The 23,890-nt window shown below is 44.3% G+C and overlaps 3 protein-coding genes across 14 annotated transcripts in view; 2 read left to right on the plus strand and 1 right to left on the minus strand.

The window, feature by feature from the left end:
- LOC116429927 (facilitated trehalose transporter Tret1) overlaps window positions 1–14,444 on the plus strand; it is a 37,309-nt gene extending 22,865 nt beyond the window's left edge. Inside the window, exons 3-7 of the mRNA XM_031983470.2 lie at window positions 4,675–4,864; window positions 5,130–5,301; window positions 5,387–5,659; window positions 6,863–7,171; window positions 9,877–14,444. Of these exons, the coding sequence (XP_031839330.2) occupies window positions 4,675–4,864; window positions 5,130–5,301; window positions 5,387–5,659; window positions 6,863–7,171; window positions 9,877–10,296 (1,364 nt within the window). The 3' untranslated portion in view covers window positions 10,297–14,444. The remainder of the gene's footprint in view (window positions 1–4,674; window positions 4,865–5,129; window positions 5,302–5,386; window positions 5,660–6,862; window positions 7,172–9,876) is intronic.
- Window positions 14,445–14,785: 341 nt separating this feature from the next.
- LOC116429989 (26S proteasome non-ATPase regulatory subunit 2) lies at window positions 14,786–20,010 on the plus strand. Its single transcript, XM_076365128.1, has 15 exons — window positions 14,786–14,830; window positions 14,909–14,975; window positions 15,164–15,506; window positions 15,573–15,749; window positions 15,809–15,995; window positions 16,154–16,450; window positions 16,544–16,626; window positions 16,725–16,960; window positions 17,036–17,174; window positions 17,406–17,526; window positions 17,609–17,808; window positions 17,909–17,999; window positions 18,135–18,422; window positions 18,501–18,697; window positions 19,020–20,010. Exons 1-15 carry the CDS (start codon window positions 14,786–14,788, stop codon window positions 19,225–19,227), a joined length of 2,679 nt encoding a protein of 892 aa, XP_076221243.1. The 3' UTR covers window positions 19,228–20,010.
- Window positions 20,011–20,192: 182 nt separating this feature from the next.
- Unc-115a (actin binding LIM protein Uncoordinated 115a) overlaps window positions 20,193–23,890 on the minus strand; it is a 44,015-nt gene continuing 40,317 nt past the window's right edge. For all 12 annotated transcript variants that reach the window (XM_076364440.1, XM_031983425.2, XM_031983423.2 and 9 more), the window contains one exon: window positions 20,193–23,405. In XM_076364440.1, the coding sequence (XP_076220555.1) occupies window positions 23,292–23,405 (114 nt within the window). In that variant the 3' untranslated portion in view covers window positions 20,193–23,291. The remainder of the gene's footprint in view (window positions 23,406–23,890) is intronic.

The raw sequence follows: 23,890 nt of genomic DNA on the forward strand, positions 1-23,890 counted from the left end.
AGTCAATTACCGAAGTAATTCAATTTAGATTTTCTAGAAATACCTCCGTCACTTTTACACCCCTCGAAATTGCCGTTTGCGAGGCAGATTTTTACGATCGGTTCGCCAAGAATAGCTGTACGCGCGACGAAAAAACAGGAAAAGGTAATGTACAGGATCTCTTCCTCGTCTCGAGTTTTCGATTGTTCCTATTTATATACTTTACGTAGTTCGCGAGTTGAACCGTAGAGAAAAACGAGTTTGAAATGAATGTTCTGTCGGTGATTTGCAGCTTATCGGTACGAATTTGAATCTATATTTAAATTCCATCCAGCCAGGCCGATGAAAGTATCGCGCATCCGTCGGCTGAGTTGTCAGGCGCCTTTATTCGTCTAAAAAACGAGGCCGCGCGGAAACGAACAGTGATAACGCCTTTCAAAGTCCTCTATGAAAGGAAATGGACTGATACGAAGGATCCTTCCTTGTTATTCGAGACTAATTTCCCCCCATTGTTCCATCTTATCCGATTCTATCCTTTGATCCGGACAATTCCCTCCTTCTTTGAAATTCTATTGCCCGGACGTATACTTTCCTGCAGCGATTCGCAGAGAATTAAATGAAATTAGAAAGGGAATCCCTTTTTTCCCGTCGAAGCTGAACTGGACGAAACGCAATTTCAACTCCATTATGAAGTTTATGCTCGCCGGTAAAAAGGTCTTGGTTCTTTAAATTCGAAACTTTAAATTTTAATGAAATTTCAAGCTGCCGCATCATGGATCCGGCCGTCCCCGTAGATCCACCCCGACTGTAACGGGAATGAAATTTCCTAAAAGCTAATTAATCCATTCTCCAGCGGATTGTTATTATCGGATTCCCCTCGGAAAAATATGATCCACAGTCGCGAGAATGAAACGAGAACGATAATCCTGCTCTGGCCGGTATTTTCATTCGGAAGCGGATGACAGTTTGGAATTACATTGTATTTATTACATTTCTGAAAGCTTCATTTCGAAGTACTTTCCTCCGAATCGTCCTACGTTCCGTCGAATATCCCATTAATCGGAAGAAATCGCGTTTCGGTCGATTAATCGTGTCAGCTCGGTTCCACAGGATTTCTCGCTATAGTGAATTGCAAATCGCGCATAGAACGATCGCGCAGGCTAGATGCACGTCGACGTAGCTCACTGTTTATCGGCTCGATAGGGAAGTATGCGACGCGATGCGACGCGCGACGCGCGCCGCGCGCCGCCGAGGTTTTTCTTGTCTCGCGGAACGCGATTCGTCGCGACAAGCGCACGAGATTATTTTTATTTTTGTTCCGGTGCCGCACGCGATAGGATGATATAAGAGCAATCTCGCCGGGATTACGTAAAACCCGGTATTGCTCGTTAAATGCAACGTGACGCGTCGGTCTTGCGTCTCCGTCCGACGATCCTGCGCTGTCCTTGGATCGAGGCATTTCTACGACTCTCAACCACGGTTCTTAACCCTTTTGCTCTTTAATCGAAACCCGTCCTGCCGAATAATAAAATTCTTTATCGTTTCGTCGAGAGGCGATATCGGTTCTGACCTTCCATTGCGATTCCAAGGAACCGATTCGCCATGCACGTTTCCAAAGTGTGAAGTGTCATACTTCCAAAGATATTGTCAGCGGTAAATCACGTTCGATATGTCTCAAAGCACGCGATACACGGTTGTTCGTTAATTCCTCGGCATTAAAATCAGCGACTGACAATCGACGATTATTATCTACGTCCAGGTTCGCAGCTATTATCTTGTTTGCAAAGTATTACCTTGGAACGACAATTTGAACGGCAATTTGAACGTGAAATTTCAAATCGAATTCGAATGAATATCCACGCGAAATTTCCGAGTGCCGGTGCGTTTTATCGCGATTGGAATATTCGTGTCGAGAGCACGCACCGAGAGATCGATATCGAAAGTTTCACGAATCGTCTACTCTGCGGAAGAAATTCATTCTCGTGTGGAACGAAAGATTCATAGAATCAGGAAACAAAGTTTCTAATCAAAGATTCGTAGCACGTTCGAGGAAGAGGAAGACCGGTGCGAGCAGACGTTGCCTCATTTAAACCGGCCTGTCTATAATTATCCGACTACTTAAGTCTGTCTCCACTTCGTTCAGACTATATTATCGTCTGTAACGACAGTTTGCAAAGCACTGCATTCTTTTCGACAGATTTGCTAACGAAACGACTACTTTCTCGATGTATCAATTTGTCAACATGTTTCAAAAACACAATTATAGCAAACATTTGTTCGGAATTCGGAATTCTATCAAAGATAATTTCTTAAAACTTCATCTACCGCGTGTGCTTAATGTCAACAGGCATAAGACTTTGCTGGATCTGTTCCGCGTTGAAACGTTTGAACGCGCGCGACGTCCGTCGTCGCGTTGATTATAAAATCGCGCGCAGTTGCAGATTTCCGGAAAAGAAGCGTTTCTAACCGGGAGGACCGTTGAATGACAAACTCGGTCTCCGGCATGCTCGGAATAATCCGCGTAATCCGGCGATCGTTTAATTTCAATTCCCATGGTATCGGCGCGGCTCGTTCCTCCGTATCAGCGGATGTAACGAGATCCTTCAGTCTTGTCACTGGAATTGGCAATCACGTGGAACTGTCTCGGCCGCCGGAAATACCTTCGGCCGGATCCTTGAACGCTGAAAATGAGCTATCGTCGCTTTTACGGCAACGATCCCCGTAACCGGCGTTTTAAGGAGCAATTTAAACGCCCGCGGTGCTACGCGAACGGAACGGACAGCTTCTTATCTCTTCCCGGTTACTGGACTAGAAAGATATCGCCTGCGAATCTGTCGCTAGCCTCGAGCTTCCCGATTTCTCCAATTCTCTCTGTCCTCTTTTCGTCAATTTCGAGATGGAACGTCGACTAAATTTCTATCATTGTATTAGTTAGGTTTCATAGTAATATCCATTTAATCAAACGGCGACTGGTTTTTATCGTACGAGTTGGAAGTTTGAAAATATACATTCGAAATATTACTGACGCAATAGGAACACGTGTACTGGACTGATTTTCGAAATATTGTTCTCGAATCTACAAGTGACTCAGAAATAATGAGAACGTAAGTAAATTCAGAAAGATACGAGAATTGCAGCAAGGATAATGTATGCAGCGGTGTGCAAAGGTTAAACCGCAACCAGATATCTAAAAGAATTTCTAGGAATATAGAGGAGAAGGATACAGCAAGGAGAAGGAAGCGGTGCTATTTATCATTTTCCGCGAACTCGGTTAAGGTTCTTTTACTTATCGCTTCCAGAATATAAAGCGAGGAATCCGTTTCGCACGGCATTGTACTCTGATTGCACAACTGGATTTCAGGCTACCGTGGCTTCAGAATTTTCGGCGATCTCTTTATCGTCCTTGTTTCAAGTACTCCTAGTGCATGGTGCTTCGTTGACGCCAAACTTTCAATAACGCAAGTCGTGCAATGCAGTCTGCAATTTTCTCTCGTTTTGTTTCCCATGTAAACGTTGACAGCTGCCAATTTTCCGTCCGGGATTCCCTCAAGCTAGATAAACACACCGCAAATTGCGTCCAGTTTTATAAGAATTTATCTTCTCATCTGACGAATTACCTCTTACGCAACAGTGGGGTGTATATTTAACATTTGTCGAATCGAACCGCAGCGTCACGAGCTCGCGGCAATCATTAAAGCCAAAACAAAGCACGAACAAGAAGAAAAACCTCGGGAAATAACAGCATATCCGGTTGCCAGTTTTCGCATCGGCATTAGACAAAAATGATTTTTTCATCGAACTTCTGACAGTCCGGATAACGAATTTCTGCCATCCAACCGAAGTATTCGAGTGAAGCTATTTAGTTTTCTACTATAAACTATTTAGATATCGAATAACAGCGAATAAAACTGAGACCCGTCATTTTGACGCGTGCGGTAGTTCTGGCGCTGAGCACTAATCCGACGACTATTCGCGTTTAAAATGATTGACAGCTTCATGGTGGCTCGTCGGCATTTATCGCGCGGTCATTATGCAATCCATCAATGGAACTACGACGAATACGTTGGAAAACTCGTGCACGCGCTCGCTCGACTCAAACGATAAGCAATTCGAAGCCGTAATGGAAACATCGACGGTCGAGCTTATCTCCGTCGCGTCCGGTCCCATCAATTTCTTTTATTTTACTTTGGTTTCTTTAGGTCGAGCTTTATCTGCAGCTAGGCCGCGGCGCGCCGCCAGAAATTATTCCACGCGATTCTATCCGCGATCAATGGAAAAATTAGGAGCAACGAGTTTCATTGTTGTCGGAAGTTTAATCTGCTCGCCGGCGTTCATTGTTCTGCATCGCGAACACGCGGAGATAACGCCGGAGAATCCGGCGGCGGGACGCGTCTCGCGGAGACAGGCTCGATCGAGCACACGGAAAACTTGTGCTTTCATCGTTGAATCGCGGTTTTCGACGTGCTCGTGCCGGATTGGCCGGCGAGTCTTCGCCTATGTACGGAGACAAAGACAGGACTCGGCTCATCGAGCGAATCTCGATCAAACAACGCGTTGTTCTTGTCTTCTGACGGCTTACTGCTTATTCGTCGCGATAACTGTTCTTTCCGAGATCTAGAAATCTCGAAATTTGTCCGTTCCAATTAAGCGAGGCAGTGTCGAACGATATTATATTGAAACTTTTCTGTTCTCCAGCGAACATGGCCAGTATGGCGGCCGGTGTAATGATGGGCTGGACCAGTCCTGTCCTACCGCAGCTGATGAAATCCGTCGCGAATACTCCCCTCGACAAGCCTATCACCGCTGATGATAACACTTGGATAGGATCCCTGGTAGCCATAGGAGCTGTGATTGGTTGTTTCGTAGCTGGAGTTCTGGCGGACAAGTAATTCTCTTATCTTAATTCGTACAGAGTTGATTGAGTTTTCTTCCGATTGCATAACGAATGTTTAAAAAAATGTCACACCTCTCTTTTAAAATGACCAACGATGAAAGTAAACGTTCATGGAGCGAAAGATTCGTTTCAACGATAGACCTATCGGATATCGAAAATTCATTCGGCAATGGAATGATGGCGTTATCGAGCTCGTTCTATTCGTTCGAGACTATTCTAAGGTTCTATCCTAACGTTCGATTGTTACGAAAACTAGAATCGGCAGAAAATACACGCTCCTGTCCTCCACGGTGCTGTACCTGATCGGTTGGGCCCTGATCGCGAGTGCCGGTGTGGTCTACCAATTGTACGCGGCCCGAGTGGTCCTTGGCTTCGGCATGGCGTTCGCCTTCACGGTTGTTCCTATGTACTGCGGCGAAATCGCGGAGGTAAGGTGATCCTGCCACCCGAACGAGCACAATCGACAGAACGGAACGAGAAACTAAGCGAGCGTCGATCTTCCGATCCCAACAGATCTCCGTGAGAGGTGCTCTTGGATCGTTCCTGCAGCTGTTCATCACGATAGGCTTGCTCTACTCGTACGCGATCGGGCCATACGTTTCTTACACGGCGTTCTGGATCCTGTGCGCCATCGTGCCAGTCGTTTTCTTCGGATGCTTCGTCACCATGCCGGAATCGCCTTACTATCTCATCAAGGTCAACAAGAAGGACCAAGCGATCGCTGCTTTGGCAAGGTTACGCGGAAAGTCGGAGGCCAGCGTCCAGAAGGAAGCTGACGAGATACAGGTAACTTGCCACCGTGGGTCCGAATGAAATATCGAAATGAAATACTAATGCGAGGGCTTACTTGGTAAACGAAACACGAATGGACGTTTCGAGTCTTAACGAGGTTCGGTCGATGCTCGAAGCTGATACACGCGATCGAAGAACAACGATCAAACAAGTACCGCAAACGAGTATTCTAGTTGAAACAATGATTTCTAAGCCGAGTATCGGGTTGTCAACACTTTCTTCAGTAGAATCACGTTATTTATACACGCGATGAATCACTGCTACGAGATCTCGCAACCGGAATAATCGCCGTGTAATCGCGTTAACGTCCGCTCGAGAGGAGAAGCCTCAGCTTCGCTCGTCAAAGACACGTGACGGGATCCTTGCAATAACTTTTATCGGGGTAACAGTTCCAAACGAGGTCGTTGAAATCGGTCGTACAAGTAGACGAATGGAAAGGAAAATCGGTAGAAGCGTAATCTCGCAAAGAAATCTGCAGAAACTAACAAACGTTCCTTCATCGAAACGAACGAATGTTTCGTATATTTTTATAAAGAAGATCGCAAGCACTGGCAAGCACTGGCAAGCACGTGGTTTCACTAGGACTTTCTATTATAAATATTCTTTCTATTTTCGCGCGATAAGCTGCGACCTCCTCGTACAGATATAGGAATCTTTCCGACAAATCGAAACGACCGGTACGATGACGCGCGGATCGGCCCGTAAACGTCCGACGCGTTGCCGCGCGATATCGGCGTTCGGGTCACGTTTGCTCGAACGAGGCCGGGGGTAAGGTCGTTCCTTGATCCGCCAATGGCAGCCGTGATCCGGCAGTGTACCTTCGGAGCTGGTATAGCGAATCGCACGGGTGACTAACCGGTCACGTGTATAGCCGGCGCGGCGTCTAGCGCGCTGCTCTACAAACTTTTGTGCTTGAAGGCTCCGCGTGAAATTATCTTGTATACAGAATTCTGTATAAAATGTAGAAATATAGAAATACTTTATATCGAATGAAATTTTTATGCTATGAAATATCGTAACGAGTAAACCAATTATTCTCAATGCAATCTCTCGATGAAAGCATTAAGATTTCAATTTTAGCGTGTAATCTTTGATTGACCCTTGCGCAATAGCCTAGATCTTTCGAGCCCAACTATCATTGTATTTTCGACAAGAAAATCATGGAGAATGTTGAACGTTGCGTTTTGTCGAATTCAGGCGGAGTTGGATGAAGCAGCCAGGAACGAGGTCAGCATCGTGGAACTGTTCAAGAACAAGGTGAACTTAAAGGCCACGCTTTACACCAGTCTTCTAGCCGCGTTCCAACAGCTGAGCGGCATCAACGTGGTGCTGTTCTACATGGAGACGATTTTCATCAGCGCAAAGTCGTCGCTTCCAACCCCGATCGCGACCATCATCGTCGGTGTCGTGCAGGTGCTCGCTTCCGGCGTTACACCTGTTGTCGTTGACAGGCTTGGCAGGAAGATGCTGCTCATCTTCTCCGGCGTGGGAGAGATCGTTACCTTGGTGAGTGCGAGATCTATATTCGAAATGGGTCATTTCGTTTCTGTCAATTACAATTTCTATGACCAACAGATTCATTATTCCATCTGGAATAAATAATAAATACATCGAATTTCGAAGTGCAGTCTTCCAGGTTGCCTCTACGAACACAGAGGATTCGAGAGCAGTGCTTAATCGATCGATTGCACCGGACAGCAAACAGGATCCTCGAGAAAATTAACAGTAGGTCGACATGCAAATTTCGGTATTCCTTATCGGGAGCAAATAGGTATTCTAGTTACGGTCTCGTTGATGGAGTGGCTCATCGTGTCCTGATCCTGGTAGATCCTCGCTGTAGGCGGATTACCGGTCTTGGTCGATGTTGATCCTTCGAGCACACTTGGCGCTGTGTTCTAATGAGAACAGCTAGAATATCGTAAAACGAAACCTATAGTAATCTCTCGTTAGAAATCCCGTTTGAACTCCCAACATTTCCTTCCATGCTTCGTCTAATCAAAATAGAAGATTATACACGGTGAACGATTTAACGCCAGGACATTAAACATTTCTCAAGATGAGATTCTCGGGGGATTTTTTCGAAGGATGTTCATTAATGTCCATTGCAAATGGCAGGAGAAAAGAAGGGAGAAAAGAGAAGTTTCTTGAATTTGTGCATGTCGCGTGCGGCGGGACCACAGACGAATGCACTTCCCGAGACCTTGATCCGGTGGTGGGCACCGCGCAAGTTTCACGGGTGTTGCGAAGTAACCGTTGTTGCGGGAACAAATCGATCACGGCCTTGCAGCGCCTATTCAAATCGATTTATGTAACCTCTCGAACGTGCACGGATGCACTCCTGATGCACCGAGCGACGCGCGGCCGCATTCCACCGAAGCAACGCGCACGAGGATGCGCCGAGGTCTTTCGCACTCGACCTTCGTTGATCTCCTCCCGCGCGTTTCGTCTCTTTCCGTTTGTTTCCGTGAACTTGACACACGACGGGCATCTTACGCTTCGATTCTGGCTCTTGTCCAATAATCCTAATAGCTCCTATTAAGGATAATATTAATTATATTGCATCGACGTATTCGAATCACTTGTTCTCGGGGCTCCGATTTCTGAGATCTATACGGAGATACTAAAATTAGCGAATCGGAAACATCAATTTAACACGTTCACGATCCAATGAAAACGTACTTCCAAGATCACGCGTATCGTACACATTCTTGTTCTCGCGATAAATTTCGATAAAGATCGCGACAGTTAACTGAATTATTGCCTAGATGTAAAACACTCGTAATTTAATTAGACACGTGTAAACTGCAACGCAGAGTGCCCTACATCTAGAGTTTAAGTGCGATTTCTAATTGCAGACTCCATGACCCACAGTTGGGTCAACGAACGTGTCAATTAGAAGTACGCTGACCCATATTATATGAATCGGAGCATAGTATTAAACGTGTTAATACTATGAGTTAGTATTTTAATCTTTAATATTAGAGCGAGCCTGTTAAAGGATACATTTAGTATCGGTTAATTACCGATACTAACTCGTGGCGCGTGTGAAAAGAGAATTCCCGTGAACCATGATACGTCAGTTCCTCCGAATGACTCGATGCATCTGGAATTATGAGGTCACGTTTAATTGTCCGTCGCAGATTGTTGCACCGATCCACGGCTCAATGTCAATGTCTCGTTACGCGTAATCAAAGGATCGAGTGACGTCACCGAGGAGTCGGTTGCGTCGCATCCGTTCGCGATCTGGATTTTCACGATGACGAGCGCGGCAAGAACAGACTAAGAAAAAAAACTACGTTCCGTCTGCCGAGACGCCGTCCCCAGGAACGCCTGGAACGCGATTAATTACCATCCACGCTAATTTCGTAATTCAACGGTCGATCGACGCGTCGTTCAATCGCGATAATGTCTTCGGTTCTTTTTTGTTCTTCGCTCAGGCATCGCGAGGCGTGCGGCCAATCAATTATTACCGAGCTGCAGATGTTCCTGCGGCTTTTCATTTTTATTTACTTCAGAAAACGAGTTCGCGTATGTTCGAGATTCGATCGCGCAGAGATTAGAAATGTTCACGTGTCGTCCGTCTTATCGAATAGATGAAACGTCGGATATCGAAGATCTGTTGCGCGGATTAAAAGTAACGAGAAAAGCGACTCGCGAACATTGCAATTTCATTGATTTCATTGTTGTTGAACAGGCAGGGAAATTCCTGGGAAAATTTCACGCGTGTCGCGACGGAACGATCGAAGCGTGGATAGAAATTCGGGACAACCGAATATCGGTTTTCTACCTTGTCAAGGGAATTTAGTGGCGTACATTCCAATTCCCTAAGAATTCCAATATCGCGGAATACAAACTAGCACGCATTTCGACGCCATCGAATACTTTCCCGCAAAAATGTCTATCCCCCTCTGGGATCAATATCATTGTTGTTGATGTCGGTACCTTGAATTCCGAGGGAAACGCGTGCACGGCCAAAATTGTTACGGCCCTCGGCACTGCGAATAGCATCCGATGCAATCTTCTTGGAAAATTCAGAGTCTCCGCGAGCGATTGTTCTCGGGAAGATTTCCAGCTAGAAAAGATTTCCGGCGAAGACTACACTTCGAATCGTTCGAAAGTTTGAAACTTGGAAAATGAATGAATGTAATGTGTCGGTAATAGCTACTAATCTCCGGTGAATAATCGATGAAACGTTCCCATTAATTCGACAGATCGCCCTGGGAATTTACTTCTACATGCAGGACGCGCAGAACTTGCCAGTGAGCGACACGATCGGTATGCTTCCGGTGGTATCGCTGGTGATCTTCATCGCGACGTACAGCGTCGGCTGGGGCCCGTTGCCGTGGACCGTGATGGGCGAGATGCTGGCAGCGAACGTGAAATCGAAGGCCTCGAGTTTGGCGGTGTGCGCCTGCTGGCTGCTCGCCTTCTTCATCACCAAGTTCTCCAGCTCGCTGTCCAGCGCGTTCGGCAATTACACGCTGTACTGGGTGTTCGCCGCGTTCTGCGTGATCAGCGTGACGTTCACGATCATAGTGCTGCCGGAAACGAAGGGCAAGTCGCTGGCGCAGATCCAGAGCGAGCTGGGCGGTGATTCCTCGCCGGACTTCGAGTCTGGAAGGAAAATGTGAACGCAGTATTAATAATGTGGCCGACCAACGTCGGCCGTTCCTCAGTTCCCTCAGTCTTCATACTGCCAAAGACCGAAGGTCGCGACCCTCGGGACTCCATTGTGTTAGTTTTACCATGGGATCCGAGCTTCAACGAACGCTTACGATCGGGTCGGAAACGCTCACAATTCACTAGAAACTTAACGAACTTATCATAGAACGCAATCTTATTTTTCCTTAACGATGGGAAAGGATCAACCGCGACAGATTACCGGTTATTCTTGGCTCTTGGTCCGATACTCGTCGAACGATTTCTGTCGTTCGATGGGATCAAAATTTTCCGATGAATTCACGGATAATTTGTAGTTTTAGGATCGGTCTTAACGGCCGATCATTCTTTTATTCTTCTTGACGGGCACCGGTCTCATCACTTTTTCTTTTATCTCGGGACTATCGACGGCTCATTTAATACTGTTTTTAACGTTTTGACCAAGAACATCGTACGATAAGATAAGAATTTGTACAACAGATTGTTATTAGAAATTCTGACTTTAACGGGCAAGAATATAGCATAGCAAATCTGTCCTGGCTGTTCCCCCCCAGCGCAATAATAGTTTTTAAACGTATGTATTTATTATTATCCGGCGAGTTTAGCCGTTCAACGTACACATTAGCGTATTTAATATTTAACGCTGTATTTGTAACTATATCGTGCAGCTTTTAAGTTCACGCGACTCAGTAAGTTTTTTAAACGATAGACGTATAGACGAGAATTACCAGAATTCGCCTCGCCGATCCAAGGAATTTTATTTATAAGCGATCGATCGTATAGACACCATCCAGGCGGTGCATAGGAGCGATCCAGATCCGTTTCCGAGTAGGATCACGGGGAAAAAAGCGTCGCGAATCGCTGAATCGGATCGCGATACCGTGCAAAATAGATCGACGCGGTCTAGCGGCGAGTGGACGAACGATTACCGAGCGGAAATTCCGCGGATACGATCGATCCTTATCTCGGATGAGTGGTGCACGCGTCTTCAGGAGCGGAAGAGGAGGAACGAACAAGCAAAAAAAGGTATGAACGGCGCAATTCGAATGTTTTCGAGGCGATCTACCGTACACCATCCACGCGTTACTCGCGTTTCTGTGATCGACGAGCATTATCCGTGATTACGAACGATTCGACGCGTTGACTGCCGCGTACGGAAGAACCACGATAAAGATGTATATCGAATATCAATCGGAAAACTTAACAGGGTGAAAGCGATCGGATTTCGACGAGGATTTTTTGACACTTCGGCAGTCAAAGCGTTCGAGAAGTTTCAGCCGAGAGAGATTATCGAGTAGAAGATGAGTGAATAACGCACATTCCTATTTTAAAGCGATCGTTTTTGCGAACCTGTGGAAAGGCGTACGCCTTCGGGCTGTTTTCGTGCCGTTTCGGGTAACAATGGCGTCGAACGGGAACCAACGGCGCGAGATATCGCGGCTGCGCGAGTCCGAATGTATCGAGGACTCGAAGAATGCATAATTTAAACTGGAACGGCTGCAGGATGTACGCTTCCACGGTTGAAGACTGTAATTTCTTCAATTATAGTATTCTTCGATTCTGTTTTCTCCTTTCGAATCGTCGGGAATTTTTCATTTACGGGCCGTTGAAAATCGTTGGGCGTGAATCGTTAGGAACATGTGCTTCTCATTGTGCCATGAAAGCCTTATGGTGAAGTATTAAGCGTTTTTTTCGATGTCCCGATGAGTGTAGTCTGGACGAAATTAATTTTCTGCTCGAGGATACTTGATTCAGCATTCGTAAATTATCAAATTTCGAATGTTTCATTTTGAAACTATTTCCAAGTGGCTCGAGCTGACAATTAATTTGGTCCTAACCACAGTGCATGTTCTCCATGTCCGATCTATCATTTCCAAACCAGTATAACATAGTCGCGTAAAAAGGCAACGTTGTAACGGTATAACGTGATCAGTGATATCTTCGTCGGACGTTTAAACTCAATTGTGAAAAGTTCTTTTAACAGTTCGAAGTGCGGGCTAATTCAGTTGGCGACTCTAATGAGTTGGAATAGCGCAGCTACAAGTGGGAACTCTCCAGAGTTTACGGAGTTCTCTTCGAGCGAGCCGTCCAGTCATTAATAAAATGGCGGCGAACGCCAACGAAATGACTCCGCGCTTCGCCGACTTTATCAAGTATTTTAACGATTTTAATTAGAGAGACATTATCTTTGTACAATCATATGTTAAAGGCGACGTGCATTTGAGTATTGTTAGATAACATACGGATCGTAACACACCGTACACAAATAATTACAGTTACAATAATCAGGGAACCAAAGATTACACCCATTATCGCTCAAAAATGTTTGATACAAATGTTTCCGAAAAAATGTTGATCACTTACAGTCTAGATAAAAAGTAGACCAAAGCGTGTACCTCGACGTATTACTTCGTAATTCTTAGTTTATCATTGATACGCGTAACTATACAAACTAATCAACGGTAATTGTACAAAGATTCAAACATCTATTCTTCTGTAAGCAAGGATTATCGTAATTCGTTCAAACGATCAAATATTTTTTAGCCTTTCGCGGAAATTCCGATCGACGGCGCGCGATTCATTGGATTCTTGATTACGGAAGCGACGCAACATTCGTATTTTCTTTGCATTTATCGTGTATACTTTTATACAGCTAGAGAGAGAGCGAGCGATTGATCAAGAGAGTGCAAGGAGGGGAGAGAGTGTGCCAAACATATTTTAATGTTAAACAGAATTTGATTGAACGCGAGGCGAGCGGAACATATCAATTCGGACGTTAACATATCTTTGCGATGCACAAAATTTCCTATCTTAGCAATAGATACGCGAGTGTAAAAAGATCGCTGAATGAATTCGCGCGGCAGAAGGAGAATTATTTTAAATCAAGGCGTGTGAACAGTGATTAACTACGCCGGTCGTGTATATCGTTTCACGATTGTCGAGGTCGTTCGCATGCATACTCTCGAGAAAGGAACTGTAATATATCAGCCGCTTACGTTGAAAGTGACATAAGTTTATTTTCACACAGAAATCGAGTCTATGATTATAATAGTTGAAATTCTACGTTACCTTTTTATTTTTAAGCGGTTTCCTTTTTAAATGAACTTTAGTCACTTTTCAAATAAACGGTTCATCTTGTTTTCTTATCGTTCGCTTTATCGTGCGGAAATTTCACTGTAGAACTCGCATGCGGCGACCTCTGCACGTTGTTCGCTCCAGTTTCAAGAGAACTAGATCAAATGTGGGCAAAGTTTCAGATGGCCTTTCTGTCGATTTAAATGGTCATTCCTGTGACTAAAACTAAAGAAACTTGATTCGATCGAGAGAACTCATTTCTAAATGTTCTAAACACGAAATCCAATAGAATTCGATAACATTAATTCAATTTGATACTTCTATATGGCAATCGACGTAACAAGAAACGCGATTCGTGAAACACTGTTGCTCAGGTAGGAAATTTGCCCACGTTTGGACCGGACAATCCGTACAATCATTCCTAAAATGTTCCTTTCCACGAGCAATAAGACTTTTCATTTCTCCGTCGGCTTTGGCCGAGGACAAGATTACCACGTGACAAAAGTTGGCGATAGCGAACGTTAAAAGTGTACGTGACTAATTCGTGGTCCGCCACCCGGTGTACTTCACTACCGTTTCCCCGCGCCTGGAAATTTCGAACCGACCGAAAGTGCTCATCGAACGTATTATATACTTTTTTTTAAACAACGCCGCGTGTTCGACGCGACAAGTTTAACGATCGTTAAGCGGAATAGAGGCCTTTGAAACTAGTACCGGAAGCGCGGACGATATTTAGAGTAAACGAAGCGGTGCGTGAACGTGAGTTTGTGACTTTTTGTTTTGCCCTTTTGTTTTTTAAAGAGAGAGAGAGAGAGAGAGAGAGAGAATGAGAGTGAGAATGAGAGTGAGAGTGGGAGAAAAAGAGGTGTGATAATTTGAAATGTGTCAGGGTATAAAGCGGAAACACCTAGTTTGGAAATGTTCCGTGAGAAATTCCGGGAACGTCACCCGATGCGACTGTATATATTATTACACATTTACCACATAGTGTAATTATCATGATAAATTTTGTTACGGCTAAATAAATTATAACTTTGAAGTATTACGCACGATCTATTTGTCAATCTATCCCCTAAGCATCCGCCTTTCCCTCGTTTTAAAAGAAAGTTAACGATAATGGATGATAACAAGCGAATCCGCTATAGTTCAGAGGTTCACCGTTGAACGATGCACGGGGAAAAATAATTGAATTCGAGCGACACGCTTATGCAAATTGCCGACAAATTCAGGATTGTCATTTGGATCGCTGGAGGAGAATAAAAGAAAATCGTGACGACGTCTTGGTTATCGAGTATTCTTGAAATACGTGCGTTAGGGGTTACAGTATAGGGAGATTATAGTTTAATAAAAAGCAACAATTGGAAAGATCAGAGTAAGGCACTTACCATGACGCTGGTGAAATCTCGATTGTCCACTATCGAATTTGAGATGGTAAAATGTTAATTCTCTTTAAATTCATCGAATCCTACGCATTCGCTTCGCTTCTGAAGATGACGCAACCTTTTTTAGGACGAGGAGGATACAAGGCTACAAGAAGAGTTACTCCAGTTGGTCGACGTGTTGCTGGTACATCGTTGTTCGTCAATTTTTCCCTAAATTAGAATTTCAGAGAAGTATGCGAAGTCAAGAGACCGTGAACTCTACGAACGACCCTCCTTCTGCAATAATTTAGATTCGAAGTTGACATTCCTACTTCGAAAGTGTTACTTCGTAGCGTAACTGTGCACTGGTAATTTCTAAAATTGAAGGGCCAAGACGAAGCAGCAATTCTGCTCTCTTTGAGTCAACTGAGGTTGCTGATGCAGACCTCGACGACTTCGATGACCGCGGTTCCAAAGCCACTCAAGTATCTGAGGAACTCTTACGAATCGTTGAGGACCGCGTACTCGAAGATCGAACGAGACGACGTGAAACGGCAATTCGCGGAGGTGCTGAGTGTCCTCGCTATGGCAGGAGCAGCCCCAGGGTCTAAAGAGTGTCTGAGATACTGCGTCGAAGGCAACGTCTTCAACCCCGGGGAATGGGGCCACGAATACGTCAGACAATTAGAAACGGAAATAATCGATGAGATAACGAACGCTCCCGTCAGGGACGAGCAAGAAATCAGGTACTTCCTGCGACTAGAATACACCACGCGATTCGATATCGATCCTTCTTCTCTGCTGAATGACAGGAAACGGTTAGAACTGTTGATCAAGCACATCGTGCAGTTCGACATGAAGCACAACGCGGAGATACCCGGCTGCGATTTGTGTCTGGAGATCGACCAGCTGAACTTTCTCGGCGACTACTTGGACAATAGGAACTTCGAAAGAGTCTGTCGATACTTGGAAGCTTGCGCGAGTTATAGGTGAGCGAACGAAGACTCCGCGACCCAGTTTGCGCGGGACCTGATCTTCGAACTTTCAGCGAGGACACCGAGAGGAAGCAGATACTGAGAGTAGTGGCTGATCAGTACTTGAGATTTAAGGAGTTCTGCAAGGCTATGCTGGTAGCCTTGCAGTTGTCCGATTCAGAGATGGTTCACAAGTGTCTGGCCACTTGTCCCGACAGTGTCACGCGGAAACAGTTGGCTTTTATTCTTGCCAGGCAGAGGGTAATGTTCTTTTCAAATAATATTCTTGCCGAATTGTCAACGGTTCTGCAACGGTTCAATTTTGAGGTTCAATTTAAGGTCTATTAAAAAGCTTCCAGTACGTAAAATTTGATACTTCGCTAACAATCGAAAGAAAATCGTTTGTCCCATTGATCCAGGACAATCCTCTGCGAAAGGAGTACGAGGGGGATGACGCCAAGGACATCGAACAGATCCTAAGCAACAGCCACATAAACGGCCACTTTCATTCGCTTGCCAGTGAATTGGACATCTGTGAACCGAAACATCCCGAAGACATTTACAAGAGTTACGAAGGAAAAAAGCTTGGAAAATTTGAGCCTGACTCCGCGAGAGCCAACCTAACAGCAAGTTTTGTCTCCGGTTTTGTTCACGCTGGTTTCGGTCAAGATAAATTGCTCACTAATGCTGAGGATTGTTGGGTTTACAAGAACAAGGTCTGAGAAGCTAACCTATCTTTTCGTTACTCTTGCCCTGCGTAGATATTGTTCTTAGAATTTCGGGATTGATCGATGCGAACTTTGCTCTAGGATCACGGTATGCTGTCTGCGACTGCTGCTTTGGGTCTGATACACATGTGGGACGTGGATGGTGGTTTAGTTCCCATAGACAAGTGAATTATACCTTTTCAGTGTTTTTCATTCTTTGAAAAGAATAATACCCTTCCATTTTCACGAGTGAAAAGATTTAATATATTACTTTCTATCGCAGATACCTCTATACCAACGAGGACTACATCAAATCCGGAGCTTTACTCGCTATAGGACTCGTAAATTGCGGCGTTCGCAACGAGTGCGATCCAGCACTAGCTCTTCTCAGCGATTATTTATCTTCCAAGAGCGGAACGCTTAAGATAGGAGCAGTTTTAGGATTAGGCCTCGCCTATGCTGGGTCCAGGAGGTCTGACGTAACTGAACTGCTCACTGGAGTTTTGGCTGACAAAGAAAGTCAGCGTACAGTTTCTTAACATTTCAATCGAACGAGAGTGCGAACGGTTTTATAAGAATTTATTCTATCTTCAGGCACTATGGAAATTGTGGGGTTGACTGCAATAGCCATAGGATTGATCAATGTTGGATCTACTGATCCTGACGTCTCCTCGACGTTGCTGCAGAAATTGTTGGAGACTTCTCATCAGGATCTGTCGAACACTTACTCTAGGCAACTAAATGAAACTTCCTTTAGAGAATTTTGATACTTTACCTACCAGAGACCCTTAAAACTGTTAAATATCCGAAATGATTTGAAAACGAAATAGGTTCACTTCTTTATTGCACATTAATCGCGTTAAACGCTCGGTTGTTCTACCGCTAATAGGCTTCTCAATGAACTGTTTCGAGAAGGCAGTTAATGATATTCGAAAAAGAATTTCTAAAGAATCCGCTTTTGCAGATTTCTACCATTGTCTTTGGGATTGATCTATATGGGTCGTCGAGATATGATAGAAGCTTCCTCTGCAGCTCTGGAAGTGTTACCTGATCCCTATAAATTGGCCTCGCAGACAATGCTCCAGGTATTGATAATATTTTTCATTTCTTTCAACTATTTAAAAATTACCATGGAAGAAATAGAATGAAAAGAAACACAATTCTCAGGTGTGCGCGTACACTGGCACAGGCGACGTATTGATAGTACAAGAATTGCTACGAATCTGTTCAGAGCCTGTCGACAGCGAAAGCGCACCGATCACTCCAGTAAGCAGTACTGCCACAAATTGTTGCGGCCAAAAGCTTTCGACTTCGGAATCGTCCGACAAGACAAAAGAAAAATCTGAAGCGAAACGCGAAGAATCCAAGTACGCATATTGCTCGAAAATTTGATGAACCCCTAGCGTTCACGAGGTACTTCGTTTCTAACAATTCTTATTGACTTCTGCTTCGATCAAAATATTTCAGAGATATTGGATTGACGCAAGCTATAGCTGTTTTAGGTGTCGCCATGGTTGGTCTGGGAGAGGGCAAAGAAAACTCTAGGATCTTCGGACAGGTGGTGCTACCTTAATTAATTTTTCTTCATTCTTACGATACAAATAAATATTTGAATGTTCATCTCCACCCAAATGAAATTTAGGTAGAGTTCGATACGTCAATTTTCTACGTAATACACGACATTAATTTTAAGATCGGAAGATACGGCTCTATACCTACGAGGAGAGCAATGCCGCTGGCTTTAGGTTTGTCATCCCTGTCAGACCCCGACTATTCGACTATGAGCGTTCTGTACAAATACAGTCACGATAATGACCCCGATGTAGCCAGCAACGCCATATTTGCGCTTGGCTTAGTCGGCGCAGGGACCAATCACGCTCACGCTGCTAATTTGTTGAGACAATTGATCTGCTACCATACGAAAAATCCAACACATTTGTTTCTAGCTAGAATGTCATTAGGTTTGGTGCATCTTGGCAAGGTAACAGAACATTCGAGAAGTCTAGAATTTTGGGAAAGGTAAATTCTGTAAAAAGTCTGATAATATCGTTACGCATAGGGTACTTTGTCCATATCGCCGTTGCATTACGCTTCCAAAGTGTTGGACCACACTGCACTTGCCGGACTACTTGTGGTGCTGGTCTCGTTTCTGGATTGCCGTAATTTGATCATGGCGAAGTCGCATTACCTGATATACTGCCTCGCTGTGGCGATGGAACCAAGATGGCTGATCACTTTAGACGAGAATTTACAAGTGTGTACAACAATTCATCATTGATTCATCATTGATATTCTATACACTTTCAGACGCTTCTTAAAATATACCAAAATACAACCGGGTCATTGGCTACAGTAAAATTCTATATTTCCTTTACACTTATTCAAACATTTGCATTATTTTCATAACGTTCGTTACATGCCTCTGTCTTATTAGACTATTTCCAGTGAAATATCGATACAGTTAGCTTCCGACGTTTCAATAATGGTTTGGTCTGAATTACAAAAGACAAGCATGAAGTAACACTTTATTAAATTACATAAAAGCATCGTATAATGATTTAACATGTAATATTTAGAGTCTACCAGTGCTGGTGAGGGTTGGAAAGGCAGTGGACATTGTGGGCAAGACAGGTAATCCGAAATCCATTGCCGGTGGCTACACTCACACAACTCCGGCATTGTTGTTCCCTAACGAAAGGGCAGAGCTAGCTTCGGACGAATACGAGGCGGTGACCAGCGTGCTGGAAGGATTCGTTATTCTCCGGAAGAAGTCAACCTCGACCTGAGCTTCATTTATCGTTTGTTACAGTCGAATAAAGAACACTGGACACTCGAGTCTGGCAGGTAATATTCGAACAAGTAGTTTTATTTCGCAATTACGGTAGGAAACACGTTTGACAAAACTGTGTTATGAAAGCTAGGAACAAGAAACTCGGATAATCTACCGATTATGGCAATACGTATTGGTCTTTAATCCGAAATGCTTAGAGTAGACTTTTTTCAGAGACAAATTCGGTGTTCGCGTACAGGCCGGTCCACTTTGGAAATCCGACTGATCGTTAGAATGGAAATATTTCCTTCTGAAATCGAATATTTTCAATTGTCAATCGAACGCGATTTGATTTTTGGCTGTCGTTAGATTTCACAAACCCTTCTGTACGTACGAAACGTGTCCAACTTGCCGACTTAAAGATACGTAAAATCAAAGTTTCCTGGGGAGTGTTGTCAATAAAAAAAAGAAAAAAAAAACAAAACAAAAAGAAGTAGAAGAAGAAAGACAAAGAAAAAAAGAAACGTAAAGGACGCGTGAACGCAGGGTTTTCGTGTAGGTTTGCGTTTATTTAACTTCAGGGACTAGCGGAAGCAACGTGCTCTATACAACAGAAACATACATTGGTTCGCATTGCACAGTGTGAACGACAACGGTGCACCATGATCTAACAGTGTGTACGTGTGCGTGTGTGTGTCTTTGTCACGGTCTGGGAACTGCTTCGCGATCGGTCGTCATGAGTAAAAACCATTTAGTATTTGTATACATACATATATATATATATGAAAAGAAAAAGAAACGAAAAGAAAAGCGAGAATAAACGCGTCTCGACGATGGAGAACGAAAAAATGTGTACAAAAGAAGAGAAACCGTTCGAGAAAAATAAAAGTGTTTAAAGAAACCACGGTAAATCACCGTGGAAGCGAAAGTTTTCTCTTTATCTTTCAGAGACCTCGGTCAGCGTAGTTAGAACACTGCAAATCAAAGATAAATATTGCAGTTTATTGGTTCTGATAGTGTGTGTACAAAAAAGCGGACGATAAGGAAACGAGAATCGTGGATGAGAACCGTCCCTTCTAATATCTTCTCGGCGTGCATGTTAACTCTTTCTCTCTCTCACTCACTCTCTCTCTCTCTCTCTCTCTCTCTCTCTCTCTCTCTCCTTCACCCCCTTTATCTTTTTCCTTTTTCGTTCGTGTCTCGCAGAGGGTCGCGTATACGCAAGATCATGGAGCACGTTCGGAAACCTCTTTTGCAAACGAAGCGACGAGATAGTTGTCGGAAAAATTGCACGAATTTTCGCAACGTGTGCGCTGTTTCAAGTCCCCGGGCGCTCGTAGTAACTTGACAGTGGTCGATCGTACGAAATTAAACAAAGAATTTTCTAGTTCGATCTATACATACATTCGATGACAAAGTTTTGCTTCGTCTCTTTGACTTCTTGAAGAATATAAAAAAGTAAAGTGGATACTTTAGATACCAACGAAGTATTGAAAGCGAACAGTCCGAACGATATCTTTGCAATTGGATTCGAGAAGCTACCTCTTAGCTTCGATATGGTTAATATTAATATTGTTAAATATATCTACTATTTATATTAGTATTTATATTTGACCGAGTTAATAGTATAAATCGTTTTCAATGATTAAGATACCGCGTGGAACCGACTGCAACCAGAAACGTCGATCGACGACTACAGCGAGCGCGCGAGGCCTCTCGGACGCCATTTTGCGGAGGACTAACGACTCTCCCGTGTAAAATGTCCGCCGACATTCACGTATAGGCACATGACTTAGGGTAACAGGCGAAGTGTAGTACATTAAAACGCTTATTCTCGGACTCGTTCGAGAGCTAGGCACCCCTGCGTGCACGCAAACAGCGTAATGAATCGTAAAGGTCCTTACTCCCTCCCCCGCCCTCATCGTCTCGCATAATCGCATATAGAGGTGTTTTCGCGAATTCGACGCACGTTACCGACAAAAGGAACCTCGGAAACGATCTTCGCTGGTTCGGCAATGATCCTTTTATATTTTCCGTTTCGAAATTCTTCTGTCGACAATGCGGTGCACGAAACTCTACGAAAATCTGTTTTCTCCGGTAATATTCAACGTTCTACATCAACGTACGCACGCCCTCCTCTGATCAGCTTGCCGCCTGACGTATGTACTTGCTAGAACACCTTTTCGTATTAACATCTAGCTTCCTTTTCTTATTTCCATGTTTTATTATCCACAAACGTGTGAACGAAACGTCCCTTTACAAGACTGTCGGCTTTTAGAACCTCTTCTGCACCGCAGAGCGATTTCGCGTAGTCAATATGCAAGTCATAGAGTTAGATAAGAAGATACGCGTCGCACAGGGTGTCCCGAAATTCGCGGCGCAGAGACGAAGAATCGGCTCATTCGTCGGTGAAAAAAATAAATTAAAAACTTCGGGATGAAAGTCGAGCTTCGACGAAAAGGAAAATACACGTTTGGAATTGATTTCAACCAGAACGAACGGTCGAGCGTCTTTTTAATGAATGAATCGTTCTTCAACCCTGCCCGATGAAACGTAAGACACCCTGTAGGATTTCTTAATATTCGATAAAATAGAGCATGCAAAATCGTCGATGCGCCATCACGTCACCCGGCAAGCTGGGCTTCCTATCTACTTATATCGTAAACTTCTTCATGTTGCTTACAGTAAAATATCATAATAATAATTAATAATAATAATAGTTAAAAATTAATAATAATAATTAATAATAATAAAGACAGCTCCTACGATAGTAGCGCTTTCGTGTAATAACCCCAATTTGCAAATAGTGAGTGTGTCCGTGGTTCAAGCGAATTTTCAAAATGGTATATATATATATATATATATATATATTTATTCATTCATTCATTTATTTATTTATATATTTATATACCTTTCTCTCGTACTTCCGTTGCTCCTTTCGTCTCTACACCATATTCCGGTTTATTTACAAAAACGCGCACGTGTACAATACGAGTATTAACCATATCATCTCGTTACCCCACCCTCCCCTACTATTTGCTTTTTTATGCTTCGTGCCTTCTACGCGTGTCTCTGTGTCTGTAGCTTTGTGTATACGTGTGTGCTATATTCGTCGACGTCGAAGTTCGAGTACTCGGCGAGAACGTTGCTCCGAACTGAACCAGGAAACGCCGTGAGAACCGTATTCACTCAAGGAGAGACGCGCTCGCGTACGTTCGCCTACTTTCCCTAAAATATTGCCCCATCTACCATCTCGTTCCCATCTCTCCCGCCCCCAATCTCTTTCTCTCTCTCTCTCCCACACGCACGCACTCACGCACGCACACACACACACACACACACACACACACACACACACATTGGCGTGAAAATCATGGTCAATGAGAAAAAGTTCGGATTACATAGCTAAACTGATACAGGAAAGAAATAGTCTCTGTGGTGCGCGTCGACGGCATCATAATACGATATACCATTTGAAATATATCTATTCCGTTAGAACTCTTTTTCTTTCATTATCACCGGCGAATCACCACTTTGATTCCGCGTGAAAAACAATAATTATTTAGACGACGGTTAGCTATCGTCGTTGAGCTGGCTACCTCTCGAACATCCTCTTCGGCCGAACGTTTCTATGGTTTCGTTTCTTGGGTTCTACTTTCAACGTTGACTCGGAGAAACGACGAGGCAACGTTACAGAACGGCGACGATTCTCCCGGAAGAAGCACCGAAGTCACAGGGGGGATGATGATGAGGGCTCTCGTGCGTGATTCCGTCCAGTTCGAGAAAAGCTGCCTGTGGATTCGTTGCTGAGAGAACAGAATTGACGACAAATGGCAGTGCTCGATTGTTTCCTGTTGCCTCTGCGTGTCGCTCGACGCCAGTGTGCACGCGTGATCGCGCGAGTCGGTTCGATGGCGGTGGATCCCCGTCGCGGATCCACGGGTCACCCGTGGACCAACGGTTCCTCTTCTCGCGGCTGTCCACCTGACGCGCGGCCAAGGAATGTACACTCGATACCACGGCAACACGCTCGTGATACGGCGAAGCTATTATGCGGACGAGCGGTGCGCCCGTGGCCGGTTAGAACAGCCGGGCGCGTCTCTTTATCTCGTTGCGACGCCACTGCGGCATTCTGTAGAACTCTGCGCGGCTGCACTGCAGGATTGCCTCGAATTCCGCGTCTGAAAGGTGTCGCTGGAAAAGAAAATTTTCACGGATTTCAACCTATGGCTTCTACGATCCTGTTTCTCGCTTTCGAGCTTCCGGATTCTTTGGATTTCTTTTCATCGAGGCAGGTTTTCTGTTAGTTTCGAAACGTTAGTGGGGACTGTGCCTTCTTTGATCCGGGTACATTGTTATTTCTTCGAAGGTGCTTTTGTCATTGTATTTGCCAAATGCACGTAGGTGTTTCTTCTCGATCGTCGTTGGTTCGAATAGTGTAGTTGGATGGTTGGATGAAGAGGAACTGATTCTTTGGATCTGGGATCGTCGGTGTTGCGTACCGTGAGGAATTCTTCAAAATGTGTCCCTGTATCTATAGGTGGTTTCTACTAATCCGATATTTTCAATGAAAATGATGAAACACTTCTAAGCGACAGTGTAAAATTTCGTTCTGAACGGTCCGATTTAACCTCGACTTTGCAGTTCGGAGCATGGAATTTGAATGTAATTCGCTAACA

Source organism: Nomia melanderi, chromosome 2 (genome assembly GCF_051020985.1).
Source record: "Nomia melanderi isolate GNS246 chromosome 2, iyNomMela1, whole genome shotgun sequence".
Classification (NCBI taxonomy): Eukaryota; Metazoa; Arthropoda; class Insecta; order Hymenoptera; family Halictidae; genus Nomia; species Nomia melanderi.

Bases quoted from the DNA above. Each gene is read 5' to 3' on its own strand.
- LOC116429989 (XM_076365128.1), top strand. From the start codon at position 14,786: ATGACGCTGGTGAAATCTCGATTGTCCACTATCGAATTTGAGATG. The intron at 16,451-16,543 runs GTCTGAGAAGCT...ACTTTGCTCTAG, and splicing joins GTTGGGTTTACAAGAACAAG to GATCACGGTATGCTGTCTGC. The intron at 18,698-19,019 runs GTGTACAACAAT...TAATATTTAGAG, and splicing joins TTAGACGAGAATTTACAAGT to TCTACCAGTGCTGGTGAGGG.